This window comes from Corythoichthys intestinalis, chromosome 8, assembly GCF_030265065.1.
Source record: "Corythoichthys intestinalis isolate RoL2023-P3 chromosome 8, ASM3026506v1, whole genome shotgun sequence".
NCBI classification, from domain to species: Eukaryota; Metazoa; Chordata; class Actinopteri; order Syngnathiformes; family Syngnathidae; genus Corythoichthys; species Corythoichthys intestinalis.
The window spans coordinates 45,015,358-45,029,085 of NC_080402.1; the positions used below are offsets into that span (position 1 = coordinate 45,015,358).

The window sequence follows — 13,728 nt, forward strand, 5'->3', positions numbered from 1 at the left end:
CATTATGGCTTTCGTCAGGGTGTGTCTCTGAATGACTTTGATGGAGAGATGGACGAGAGGACTTTGCTTGACAGTAAATATGACATGCTGGAGTTTGCCAGGAAGTATTTCAGACAAGCTGCAACTGGGAAGGGGTGAGACACATGCTGAACAACACACACACGTGTACCCCCCCCCCCCCACACACACACACACACACACACACACACACACAGACAGTGGAAAAAGGACACCAAGTTAAATCCTGTATTTGGAAAATTAACATCATAAAACCTACACATTAATGTTTTATTTTTTTGTACTTTTTAAATGTTACATGCACAGTATTATATTTCCATTTTACATGTACGTGTTATATTTTATTGTTTGTAACTGTTACATTTCAAACACAGAATTCAGAGTTGCACAGGTGTTTACAGTGCAAAAATTGAATTAAGTACAGCACATTTTAAAATGTTTGATTACATTTTACAATATTTTCATAATAGCAATTCATAAAGTTTAACTTTAATGTATTCTTGTAATGCTATTTTTTGTATCATTATACCCTTACCATCTTACATTAAAATGTTATAATTTTATGTATTGCATCTTATTTCCATTAGTCTTTAGTATTTTAGGTATTTATTAATCTTTTTTTTTTATTTTGTGTTTGATTTATCTATTTAATTGTTGTATATTTTATGTAACAAGCAGTGTGTTACTACATTACTTTCTTTTTGTTATATCTTATAGTATATTTGTATTTCCTTACTATATTTTATTACATTAGTATAGTTTTTGGTCAAAATATTTGTTTTTTTTTAATGGCTTTTTTATAATGACTGTACTATGCCGTCCAAAGAAAAACATGCTTTTTTTCAATACAAAAAAACCCCCTCGTCATTTAAATGTTTTTTTTTTTTTTTTTTTTTAAACTTGCAGCTTTTCATCACACTGCATTTTTTGTTTTTTTAATTGTATTTGCTCATTCAAAATAAATGGCTAAAAACATGCTCATTTTACTGACTGATTTCATGTCATTATAGCTTTTTATTGACAGTTGTCATAATTAATATTTTCTTCTAATAATAATAGTTGTAAGAATTATAACCATCATTTTTTTACTGCTTCCAGGGACTCTCTAAAGAGTAAGAGCAAAAGCCGAGTCTCCAGGGAGCCCGAGGAAATGATCAAGTTCTCCAAGGTGACCCTGTGCCCAATGCTTTGATTTACAGTAGCCTTTTTAAACCTTTTATGCTCTCATATCAATATTTTGTCATTAAAAATCGCTTCTCGCGTGCTTGTGTTGTCTCCAGAATCCCATGAGTGAGTCCCTCATAGAATTCACGGATCCAGCCATGAATCGAGTAGCAGTGGACCTGTTCCTTAGTATGTTTTCACTCTCATCTACTCTAATTAAATCTCAGATTTTAAATTACAACTCTACAAACTGCCATCGACAGATGTACTGCATTGGGAAATTATTCATAGCACATTACTTTATTCACATTTTATGTTGGCGCTTTCTTAAAATTTCATGACCAATTAACAGTCACCAAAATCTACTCAAATCCACTTCGAACTCTATAAATACACTGATATTTTGGAATGTATAGATATTTTACACTTTCACACTTGTGCAGAAAGTGACATGTAAATACATTAATTTTTGGCTCTGCTGTACATCTATTTCTGATTTTGTGTAACAACTGAAGTGTGTATTTGTCATTCATTTAGTGGTAATGCGCTTCATGGGGGATTCACCATTAAAGGGGCTAACAGAGCAGGAAGTGGTCAGCACATTCCTCAAGGTACATTCATGCTCACTGGACACTTCATTAGGTGAACCTAAAAGTATCTTATGAGCTCAAGACAATGCCTGTATCATATTGTGCAGTATGTGTGTTGGGTTAACATCCATTCTGTGTGCCTCCGTGTGTGTAGCTGGTAGGAGAGTTCACATTGATGAGGGATGAGGCTTACTGTCAGGTGGTCAAACAGATCACTGCTAACACCAGCTCCAAACCGTGAGTCTCATCACTGAACTGGTGAGAAAAGTTGGATGTTAAGAACACAAAACGTGAATGTGTGTTAATGTGTGATTGTAGCGACAGTTGCCAGCGAGGGTGGAGGCTGCTCTACATCCTCACGGCGTTCAGTCGCTGCTCTGAGGTCCTCAAGCCTTTCCTGCTGAAGTACCTGATGCAGGCCTCTTTCAGCACAGGGGTGCAGTATCAAGGTAATGCTCAGCACACATTGTCACCACCACACTTTGACACTTTATGTAAATATTGTGGTTGACTTAGACCATACTTGGCAAACTCAAGGCCCAGGGGCCCGATTCCACCTGCTACGTTGTTTTGACGGCCTCACGAAAGCAAATCCTGTGCATCGATTTCACATTCCTCACTAAATTTTCTAAATTCTGGCTTGTCGTTGAGCTGTTTTCAAGCATTTTTGTTACAAATCCCCCTTATAAAATAGATGGAATAGTGGTTTACTTGGAATTTTTAAACCAGGTATCTGAGCTCTAGATTGCGCCCAAATAGAGACATTGTGTCTCTGAAATTTTAAATTTGTGCAAATTCATTTTTAACCATCTTCTTGCTGACAAGCTTGTACTCCACATGTAAGTCCAATTATTGGTGAGAATGCACGGATGAGCTGCTAAAGTATGGTATTTGTGAGTAATGCTGTATTGTGAAAACGAGTGGAAGTGTGGATATTTTCTTTTCAAATAAATTGAAATTTTGCTGCTTTAAATTTTCTGCTGAAACTCCTAAAATGTCAGGATAGAGAGTTAGTCTGGATACCTGGAGTTATTGAAATTGTTGAGTATGTGCAATATGAGGGCATCGTACATTAATAATAATAATAATTAGGGCTGTCAAACGATTAACATTTTTAATCGAGTTAATCACAGCTTAAAAATTAATTAACTGTAATTAATCGCAATTCAAACCATCTATAAAATATGCCATATTTTTCTGTAAATTATCGTTGGAATGGAAAGATAAGACACAAGACGGATATATACATTCAACATGCTGTACATAAGTACTGTATTTGTTTATCAAAACAATAAATCAACAAGATGGCATTAACATTATTAACATTCTGTTAAAGCGATCCATGGATAGAAAGACTTGTAGTTCTTAAAAGATAAATGTTAGTACAAGTTATAGAAATTTTATGTAAAAACCACTCTCAATGTTTTCGTTTTAATAAAATTTGTAAAATTTTCAATCAAAAAATAAACTAGTAGCTCGCCATTGTTGATGTCAATAATTACACAATGCTCATTGTGCTGAAACACATAAAATCAGTCGCACCCAGCAGAGGGCGACAAAACACCAAAAAACACAAGTAACAAGTGGACATGACACTGTGCTGTCATTTTAATCTGTTTGAGCGGGGCATGTGCGTTAAATGCGTCAAATATTTTAACGTGATTAATTTTAAAAATTAATTACCGCCCGTTAACGCGATAATTTTGACAGCCCTAATAATAATACATTTTATTTGTAGAGAGATTTTACCAATGCTCAAAGATGCTTTACAGTTGAAACAAAAACCAGCAAACAACGTGAACAGAACAAAACAATAAAGAAAATAATTATAAGTTAAAAGCTAGTTTAAAAAGGTGAGTTTTTAACAGTTTTTTTAATGTGGGAAGGCCTGAACGGTTACGGATGGGTTTAGGGAGTGAGTTCCAAAGGGAGGGAGCAGCAACGGAGAAGGCTCTGTCCCCCCAAGTTCGGTGTGTTCTTTGTTGGGGCGGAGCGAGGATGTTTCCATTAGAAGAGCGGAGGTGACAGGAGGGGGTGTGGGGACAGAGAAGGTCTGTGAGGTAGGGAAGGGCCAAGTTATTGAGTGCTTTGTAAGTGAGAAGGATGATTTTGAATTGTATCCTGTATGAAATAGGAAGCCGGTGCAGTTTATGGAGGATGGGGGTAATGTAGTTCCTATAGGGCAGACATGTCCGGGGGCCAAATGCGGCCCGAGGTCAAATTTCATCCGGTCCCCAGGCTCTGTCATAAAATCGTCTGGCCCGCACACAGACTTAATAAATTGGTCAGCAGTACTGCTCTCAGCATATGAAGTAGCATACACACTAAATGCTGTTCCTCATTTACCCACTAAAAGGCAGCAGTACATTAAGCAACATTACCCCGTGTGACCCTTTACTTCCAGTTTTCTAAAATGGCGACAATCAATAAAAAAAAAAAAAAAAAGTTAGTTGACTGCGATGGCCGACGCTTCAAGGATAGGTGGATACTGGACTATTTCTTCACTAAAATACGCAACAATTGTGTCTGCCTCATTTGCAAAAAGACAGTCGCTGTTTTCAAAGAGTTCGATGTGAGGCGATTTTACCAAACAAGACACGTTGACATGTACGACAAGATTACAGGGAAGATACGCAAGAAATTGAAGCTAGTTTAATTTCACAGCAGCAGTGTTTCGCAAGAGCCCGAGAGTCGAAAGAGAACGCCACAAAGGCTAGTTGCGAGATTGTTGAAATTATGAAAAATAATCATAATAATAATAATAAAGCAAATGTGACACACAGAATGGCTTGCTAAAATTTGTTTGAATATATTGTTCTACGTACAGGATGTCAGCCAAGGTCGGCCCTCCACATTTTTACCACACCAAATCTGGTCCCCTCTGCAAAAAGTTTGGACACCCCTGCTATAGGGGGTCCGGGTGAGAAGGCGTTTATATGAATTGGGAGCAGAGGTGGGTAAAGTAGCCAAATATTTTACTGAAGTAAGAGTAGCGTTACCTCTAAATAATATTACTCAAGTAACAGCAAAAGTAGTCATCCAAAAATTTACTCAAGTTCAAGTAAAAAAAGTATTCGTTGAAAGAATACTCAAGTAATGAGTAACATTGTGAGTAACTGCATACAATGTCTGATTTTTTAAAACATTTTTTTCAGCATGTTTATATATATATATATATATATATATATATATATATATATATATATATATATATATATATATATATATATATATATATATATATATATATATATATATATATATATATATATATACACAGTACAGTGGGGAGAACAAGTATTTGATACACTGCCAATGGGAAAACCCTTTGGCAGTGTATCAAATACTTGTTCTCCCCAATGTATATATATACTTGTATATGTTAGTTATATTATCTATATACTTTTGTTGTTTTTTGTTGTTATAATACTATAATATAACTTATTACATGACCATATTAGACCAAAAAGATGTCACAAAAATCATTGAATTGAGACCAGAACGACACTATGATACATCATCCGTGTAAAGAGCTTGAGCGCCCTCTAGTAGAGGAAAAAATGTTCCTTCTGATTGGTACAGTGGAGTCATGTGGTTATTGTTCCGACGTCTCGTTGGTGAAACTGAGATGGCCCCTGTCGGCATCTCTGGCAAAAATAAAGTCAATATGTAGAATTAAGAAGAAAAATGTATTGACTTTAGTGTAGCCCAAAGTAGTGTTTCCTCACAAATCTACTCAAGTAAAAGTAAAAAGTATTGCGTGGTTGTACAACTACGCTAAGAAGTAGCGTTTTTCTCAAAAAGTTACTCAAGTAAATGTAACTGAGTAAGTGTAACACATTACTACCCACCTCTTATTGGGAGCCATTATGGGAAAACATAACCACGATGTGGGCTCTGACTAAGGTCCGTTTTACAGCTCAAACTTGGACGGAACAAGTCACTGGTGCTACATGCAATGATTGGTAGGTAGACTTATCATCAAACTATGGGTGTCCCAACACGTTTGTCTTTTTTTTTGTGCTACAGGCATCGCTAAGGCGTGTGAGCATAATCTGAAGAAAACCTTCCAATACGGCGGCCGTGCCGTTCCCCCCAACAACATGGAGCTCAAAGCCATGATGGTAAAACTTTGTCCGCATGTGAAAATCCCTCAGACAATTCACTTCGACACCATTTTTGCTTGTTTTTGACATACTCAGGCAGGGAGGAGCTCCAAGCGTCAGCTCGTCCTCTTTCCGGGAGGCCTGGAACGCCACGTGAAGATCAAAACGTGTTCTGTTTCACTGGAGGTTATAGAGGAGCTGTGCTACGAGATGGGCCTCCACAGACTGGAGGCCATTGAGGAGTACGCCATCTTTTTGGTTACTGATGGAGGTGCGTTTGAAGTCATGCAAATTGAAAAGATTCAAGTTTTTGGTAAGGTGTCTGACATACTGGCAGGTCAGAATGTGCGTCCTCTCAACAAAAACGAGTACATTTTGGACGTGGCCACAGAGGCGGAACTAGTGGACAACAATTACAGCTTCTGGTTCCGACGTGTCGTCTGGGCCCAGCCCCTCAAATTTGACAACGAGCTTTACGTGGCCATGCACTATAACCAGGTACGGCAAACATGCAAAATATTTTGGCCTCAGTCAATAAATGTCAAGAGACACCTCCTCGAACGATGTGTTAACTCATTTTTAACATTAATTGAATTGTCTTTGGAAAAAGTTTTAAAATTATTGGTCTTGAGTCTCTTTTTCCCCATAATCAAGGCCGGCCCAGCCTATACGCAGACTATGCAGCTGCTTAGGGCCCATGACCACTAGGGGGCCCCCCAATCTGGCAACCTAATTTTATACGTTTTTAATAGAGCATCATAAATAATGTGGCGTGCATTGCCATTTATCTATGCCAACATCAATTTTCTTGTCATTACAATCTGGCAACCTGGGGAGTGACGTTGAACCTGCTTTGCGATGATTGGTGCTCAAACTTGCTTGGAAAATGTTAGGTTTGCACGACGGGAGGGGATCCCAGAGCAGACAAAGGCAGAGTGACTGTGATCAAAAAATGTTTTATTTGTTGCCAGATCCAAGAGCAAATAGGCAGGCAGGGTGCTGACAAGGATCGGGAAGGGATCAGGCTTGAGGTTCCGACATGGGGCGCGCAGAGACAGGTCCTGGGACGAGAGCAAAAAATCATGAGCCGAGAAACACAGAGAAAAGTATTCAAATAATTACGAGAAGCAACTGACGCTGGAAACGGACAAATTGATCTGGCGACGAGCTGAGGCGTCCACTGGCTTATAAAGGTGGCTGATGATGATTGCCTGCACCTGTGGCCGCTCCACCCGTCTGACCTGTGAATTAGATGAATCATGCACACCTGCCGGGGATGGCCCAGCTCTCAGGAGGGAGGGGCAGAGGCCCTAACAGGAAAATAGATGCACGAATATGTCGAAGAGAATTTATCCTTCTGGAGCAACGAAACAAAAAATCTGATTAATATACAAAATATGGAAATATGGGTTGGATTGCATGTATGGGTTTCACAGTACACTGTGATGAAATGGTGGGCCAAAAATATGGGCCCCTTGGCATTATTTTGCTTAGGGCCCCCAAATGGCCTGGGCCGGCCCTGCCCATAATATCACAAAAACCTCACTTTGAAGAAGTGTATTGTAGAGATCAAATCTCCTTTTTATAGAATACAGTGTAAAAAATACAGTAGAATGATATAGGACATCTGGAAAGTACTATTACACGTGGCACTACAAACTTTTTTTTGCACATTATCAAGGGGTGTTTTTTGTAGAATTTGGGGGAAAGATGAGCTTATTTCAAAATAAGGCATACAATACTGTATTTGTAAAAAGTAAAGCACTGCAAATAAGTTTCAGATGCACTTTATGGCAATATTTTGGAAAGATTTCTCCAGAAAGGTACCTGTGTACCTAACCGTAACCTTCACTGGTGTGGCTAGATCCTTCCAGACTACCGAAAAGGTCTCCTGAACATTCTTCCGCCCGGAAACGTGAGCGATCAACAATTCCATCAGCTCTCCAAGCTTGCCGCCTTGCAGCACCGAGCCAAAGATATCATCTTCATCCCAAGCATGTATGTCAACATCATTTCCTTTTAACTCAATTGCCTGTCGGGGCTTTTCCAGTCAGATTCCGTCTAACAAAAACTGACTGAAGAATCACATGATGAAGCTGAGTAGCCAATAAAGGCAACAATCATTTTTGTCCATAAAGTATTTTTCCATCTGAAGAAGGGACTTGTTTACTGGTTCACATCAGTTGTGTTACTTCGGAGTCCTTTTATCCCTTGTTCTCTTGCTGGCAGACTTAAAGCGTCACTCGACTAAAAAAGCTTGTGTCAAAAACAAACAAACAAACAAACAAACAAAAACTTGAAAGATGACTTGTGTGAGTGTGAAGCGTGTTTGTGTCTCCCGCAGACACGAGCTGTCGGAGTACATTGCAACTCCGCTCTTCAAAAAGCAGCCGCCGCAGCAGTGGGTTGCCATGGTGACACAGCACATGCAACAGGTCCAGACCCTCAGCCCGCACCAGGCGCGAGCGCAGTTCTTGGGTAAGATAAGCCCTAAAAGATGTGAGTCTTCAGTCAAAAATCAATGTATACAATCCCATTGCCACCAAAATAGAGAACAGTAAACATGAAGTGGTGCCTGCTCGATTGCCATACAGATACGTGAGGGCTATCGTTTCGACTGTACAAATACAAACACCAGCTACTTAAAATGTCCTTGGTCACTTCTCAATCAAATCAAAGTACAGTACTTACATACGTAAAGCAACTCCTTTTGCAATTTGTACTTGTCCCTTCCTTCTGATATCAACTACAAAACTTGTAACAGAAAGGCTTGGGTTGATCTTTAATATGTATTCAACAGGCAAATTTTGGCCGCTAGAGTGCCCAAAAGAAACTATTTACAATGTATCTTTCAGACTCCGCCAAACTCGCTTTACATTTTAATCAGAAGAAAATCTGATGAAAAGGCTGGAGAAAGAATTGTAAATCACTTGGGATTTATTTATAAACTATCTCTAACGAATAATGATTTGAAAACTGTGACTGCCCAAGTTCCTAAATAAATCTTGGTGACCCAAGCATATGTTAATCCTGTGCGTAATCTTATCTGTGTGTGTGTGGGTGTGTGTAGGCCTGGTGAGCGCGTTCCCCATGTTTGGCTCGTCCTTCTTCTACGTCCACAGCAGCAGCTCTACCTCTTTCTACGCACCCTGCATTGTTGCTGTCAATCAAAACGGGCTTCACTTCCTGCACAAAACCACACATGTGAGGAAACACACCCACAAACATTCATTATAGTAGCCATGCAGTGTCTTTCCTGGCTTGGCTTTTTCCCTTTTTCTATTGGCACACTAATAAAAGGAATAGCTGGCAAATCTTATGAGATCAAGTGAAACTTTTTTTGATGGATGTTTTTTTGTGCAACTTTAAAGAAACTAAAATTGCAGTTTCAAACCAAAACGGAAGACTTCCTATGTCTTTTCTGGTATGGCGTCTTGGACTTTTTGTGGGCCTACTCATGATTAACATCCCTACTCAAATGCTAACTGAAACTGACTTGTGGGTAGGGATGGGAATTGATAAGATTTTTACGATTCCGATTTCATTAACGATATTGCTCAACAATTCGATTCTTTATCGATTCTATATCGAATCTAATTTGGACTCATGGACTGTATGAGGTTCTGGGTTCAATATGTTTTATGGTTCATTTGCCTCGGAGTGTCTATTAGAACACAAGGAGCGGAGAGTGGAGTTGGTCTTTGGCACTTTTAATCCAACTTGGCAATAGGCGATGGCACTTGATATGAGAGTCACTCAATAAGCAGATGAGCGCATGCGTGGAAAGATGTTGATGTATTTGTATGTGTGTGGAAGAAGACCGGAATGTGTGGGTATATTTGTGGTTCTGAAAGGAAAGACAATAACATCATATTAGTGCTGATGCAATAAACAATGCAAATTGACTGTAAAGCAGTAAATAACACACATACATGACTCGCACAGTATAATGAACACAAAGGTGGAGGGGGTGCGAGTGCGCGCGCACATCCCGGAAGCACACTGCCTGCACGTTCAGTCATTTTGGCCATAAAAGTGGCGAAAATGAAGCACCTTACACTCATATGGATGTACAATATCATCTTAAGATGCTAAACTAACACATTCCCTCATAACACAAATATGCAACGCAATAATGTAAACAACCTTCTCCTCGACGCAGCGAGGACAAGCGGGAGCAACCAGCCGATGTACCAGTAAAAACACAAACGTTTGCGCTGATAATGGCTCTAACTTATCATAAGAACTTTATGAGATGAAGCGGAAATACTTACATTCGTTCATGGACGCACACAGATTACTCTCTGCTCGAAATGTGTACCTTACACCTATCCTCGGTTCTATCCCAAAATACGCAGCGCGTGTGACGTAGGACAATAACAGAAAGTAACTGACTGGTTGCTATGAAAACAAACGCATACACAAGGAACCTTTCTAACAGGAGTATTAAAATTGCTAATAAAATCGTTTAGGATTATTTTAGATGCATAAATGTTATATTTTTCTAATAGAGTATTCGACGAGGAATACGATAGACCCATTAAAAAGACTTTTTTGGAAAAATCACCATTTCTTTAAGTAGTCTCATGAATAATAACGTGGCCTGTGAAAATCAATGCAAAATTACTCGGCGACGACTCTTCAGATTATACTTGGTGAGTGGTCCATATTTGAGTAATCATTTAGTCTTGAATCAAATATGAGAATAATGAGTAAGTTACGTGACGTAAATCGTGCTGATTGGAATCTATAAGAGAATCGTTAGATAAACTGCCAAACGATTCCATGGAATTGAAACACATGGAACCGGTTCTCGATTCCCGTCCCTACTTGTGGGGCTTATTTTTCAAATAAAATCCCAGGGAGTGCAATTTTACCAATGTTGTGTCATTTGTCTGGTGTAGGAGGTGATGGCAGTGGTCCCCCTGACGGAGGTGCAATCCAGTCGCACCCAAAGGCCCTCTGCTGGGGCAAGCTACCCCTACGTGGACCTGGCCCTGGGTGACATGGACACACAACGGCTCATTCAGCTGCAACTTGAGCAGGTAAGAAGAAGAAAAATGAGTCATGCCGCGACATTTGTGAAAGGGCGGTATTTTATTTATTTATTTATTTATTTTATTTATTTATTTTTTCGCAGGGCCTGGAGCTCTGTCGAGTAATCGCCATGCAGGTGGAGAACATGATGTCAGTGCGCGAAAAGCGGCTCACTTTGCCACCGAGCGAGATCACCATGTTATAATGCTCCTTAAATTCTCAACCCAGAGCTGAGTAAACATTTTGCTTAAGCGGTCAAGGCTGGTTCTGGTTCAAAATGTCAATTGCGGGTAATTTGTACTATGGCTGTAAATAATTATTATTTTGATAACATTATATTTTACCATGTATTTATCATGATTTTTACAGTAGTACTGTATGTCAGAAAATGGGGCGGTGGGAATGTTTCCCCAAAGTAAAAGAAGATATTTTCACATGTCCTATGTACTTTGATAAACTCAAAGGGCTGAAATGATTCAGTAAGGTTGAAATAATGTTCAAATGACATTTTCTTGGAGTGATTTGAAAATTTAAAAAACAGAGTGAGGTAAAACAAGCAGTTTTAGGAAAAGTCATGAACACCCAACACTGTAAGTTGTATATGCACAGATTTTTTTTCTTTTTCTGGGTGTTGAGTCACTTGACCCAGCCCCACGGACTCAATTAAAAGCTAATGTTATCATTCTGCTTTCATGGAGGACTACTGCTAGCATTAGTTTGACATATCACAGGGATCTGTAGAAAAACCAACAAACAAACAATATTTTCAATCAACAAGAATATTGGGAATATTATTTATCTGGTCATATTTTGATTTTTGATGGTCAGTGGCATAAACGTGCACCGAGAGCTGAGATTTTGCTATGTGAACATGTCAAATTCTAGCAAGTGTGCCGAATATTGCGGCTGGCAAGTGTACATATAAATGTATACTGTACTTGTTATAAATATGTTAGCATAATAACTGGAAAAATTACAAACCAAAGGTAGTGAATTACTGTATTTTTACATTAGTATTGTATTTTACATGACCTGCATTTTGTATAGTATGTTTTTTATTATTTGTTTAAAGTTATCTCTACTGTAAAAGGTAACATAACACATCTGCTGTTACTTTGTTGAAAAAAAAAATGTTTCTGAAAATAAAATGAGCTGCAAGTCAGCACCCCTTTGTCAAAATGTCAAGTATTTGGTGCTGTTATGTCAACATAGTTTGCATATTTAGGACCCTAGTGGAAATCAACAGAAAATATGTATACTTTATAAATTCTCATCATTTTGTCGCCTCCAGCCCCTTCAAGTTCAAATGGATTGAACGTTTATCGCTGTCAAATGTCAGTCATAGAGATGCAACATGTGGTCACATTTATAAAGTGTAATGGTAAACAAATACATCTCAGTTTAACGTTCACATGGACAATACTTATTTGAATGTATGTCTTTATGTTTTTTCAATTGATTAGAATTTGTTTTACTTTATCCTACAACTTTTGACCAAATCACATAATTTGGCATTCCAAAATTCCGGGACAGTGAGGGGTATAAAAGTTGTGTACAGAATTTGGGGGGTGGGGATTACGGTCCCCGGAAATTTACCTAAAACTTTCCCATTCCTTTTTAATGGGATCTTTCCCATTCACTTCCAATGGAATTTACATTGCATTGATGCCAGTTGCCACGTTTACATGGAGCCAAATATTCCAATTACAATCGGAATATTTGTTCAAACCGAATAAATGTGTTCCATATAAACACCTCATTCATGTAAACAGGGAAGCGGAATGGTGTCTGGTTGCGTTCTTTCTGCACATGCTCCGTACTGACGTGGTGACGTCACTTGGTGACGTAAGTAACGTCACTTGCAACATGGCTTCCAAGCACACGCACAGCGCACCCACACAGCTTTTTAAATGAACGGCGTATCATTCTGAAGTTTTGTTTCCACTCGAAAAGTTAAAACAGCAGCTGATCTGACGATCGATCTCCATGTTTTGCAACGTGACGCTTTGTTTTGATTAATCTGCGCATGTCAGACGGCAGTTGTCAAACGTCCTTTCGGAATAAAGGCAGACACATGTAAACGCTGGATCGGGATAGATGAAGTGACATGTAAACAGCTGATGTGAAATTTCCATTCGGAATGATTTGAATCGGTATGAATAAAAGTCAGCATGTAAACGTGGCTAGTGACGACCATGTATGTCGAATCTATTGATGCCAATGTACTTGGATTCCATTGACGCCTATGTAACTCGATGCCATTGACAGCCATGGATGTACAAAATGTTTCCCATTCATTTTCAATGGAAAAAAATGAATGTCCCCAAATCAATGACCAGATATCAATAGGACGTGTCCCCGATTCCATTGACACTTATGGAGAGTACTGCCATTGACGGCCATGAACGTCCAAATTTCCCAATCATTTCTAATGGCATTTACTTTGTTTAATGCCATTAATGGGCATGTTTGTCCATTCTATTGATGTCAATGTACTTGGATTCCATTGACGCATATGGAATTCAATGCCATTGACGGTCATGGACATGCAAATTTCCCATTCATTTCTAGTGGCACTTACTTTGTTTAATTCTATTGATCTGTATCTCCACCCAGCAAAGCCCTAGAGTTTTTTTTATTTTTTTTTAAAAATATATCCTATTCAGAGTTATCTACATTTCTCATGGCTTTTTATTTGCGTTTTTTAAATGATTATTATTATTATTTTAAATTTTTTATTTATCCCTATTTTAAATCTTTTTTTTTTTTTTCTCAAAATGTATCAATTTGTTTATTTTATTTAAAAGTATTTT

At 38.5% G+C, this 13,728-nt stretch overlaps 1 protein-coding gene across 1 annotated transcript in view; it reads left to right on the forward strand.

Annotated features, from left to right (window-relative positions):
- Positions 1-12,016, forward strand: part of myo15ab (myosin XVAb) — an 83,248-nt gene extending 71,232 nt beyond the window's left edge. The window contains exons 56-69 of the mRNA XM_057844729.1: positions 19-134; positions 1,117-1,186; positions 1,299-1,371; positions 1,720-1,793; positions 1,927-2,009; positions 2,091-2,221; positions 5,802-5,896; positions 5,975-6,149; positions 6,216-6,376; positions 7,743-7,876; positions 8,223-8,356; positions 8,949-9,082; positions 10,783-10,923; positions 11,019-12,016. Coding sequence (XP_057700712.1) covers positions 19-134; positions 1,117-1,186; positions 1,299-1,371; positions 1,720-1,793; positions 1,927-2,009; positions 2,091-2,221; positions 5,802-5,896; positions 5,975-6,149; positions 6,216-6,376; positions 7,743-7,876; positions 8,223-8,356; positions 8,949-9,082; positions 10,783-10,923; positions 11,019-11,120 — 1,623 coding nt within the window. The 3' untranslated portion in view covers positions 11,121-12,016. The remainder of the gene's footprint in view (positions 1-18; positions 135-1,116; positions 1,187-1,298; positions 1,372-1,719; positions 1,794-1,926; positions 2,010-2,090; positions 2,222-5,801; positions 5,897-5,974; positions 6,150-6,215; positions 6,377-7,742; positions 7,877-8,222; positions 8,357-8,948; positions 9,083-10,782; positions 10,924-11,018) is intronic.
- Positions 12,017-13,728: the final 1,712 nt, after the last annotated feature.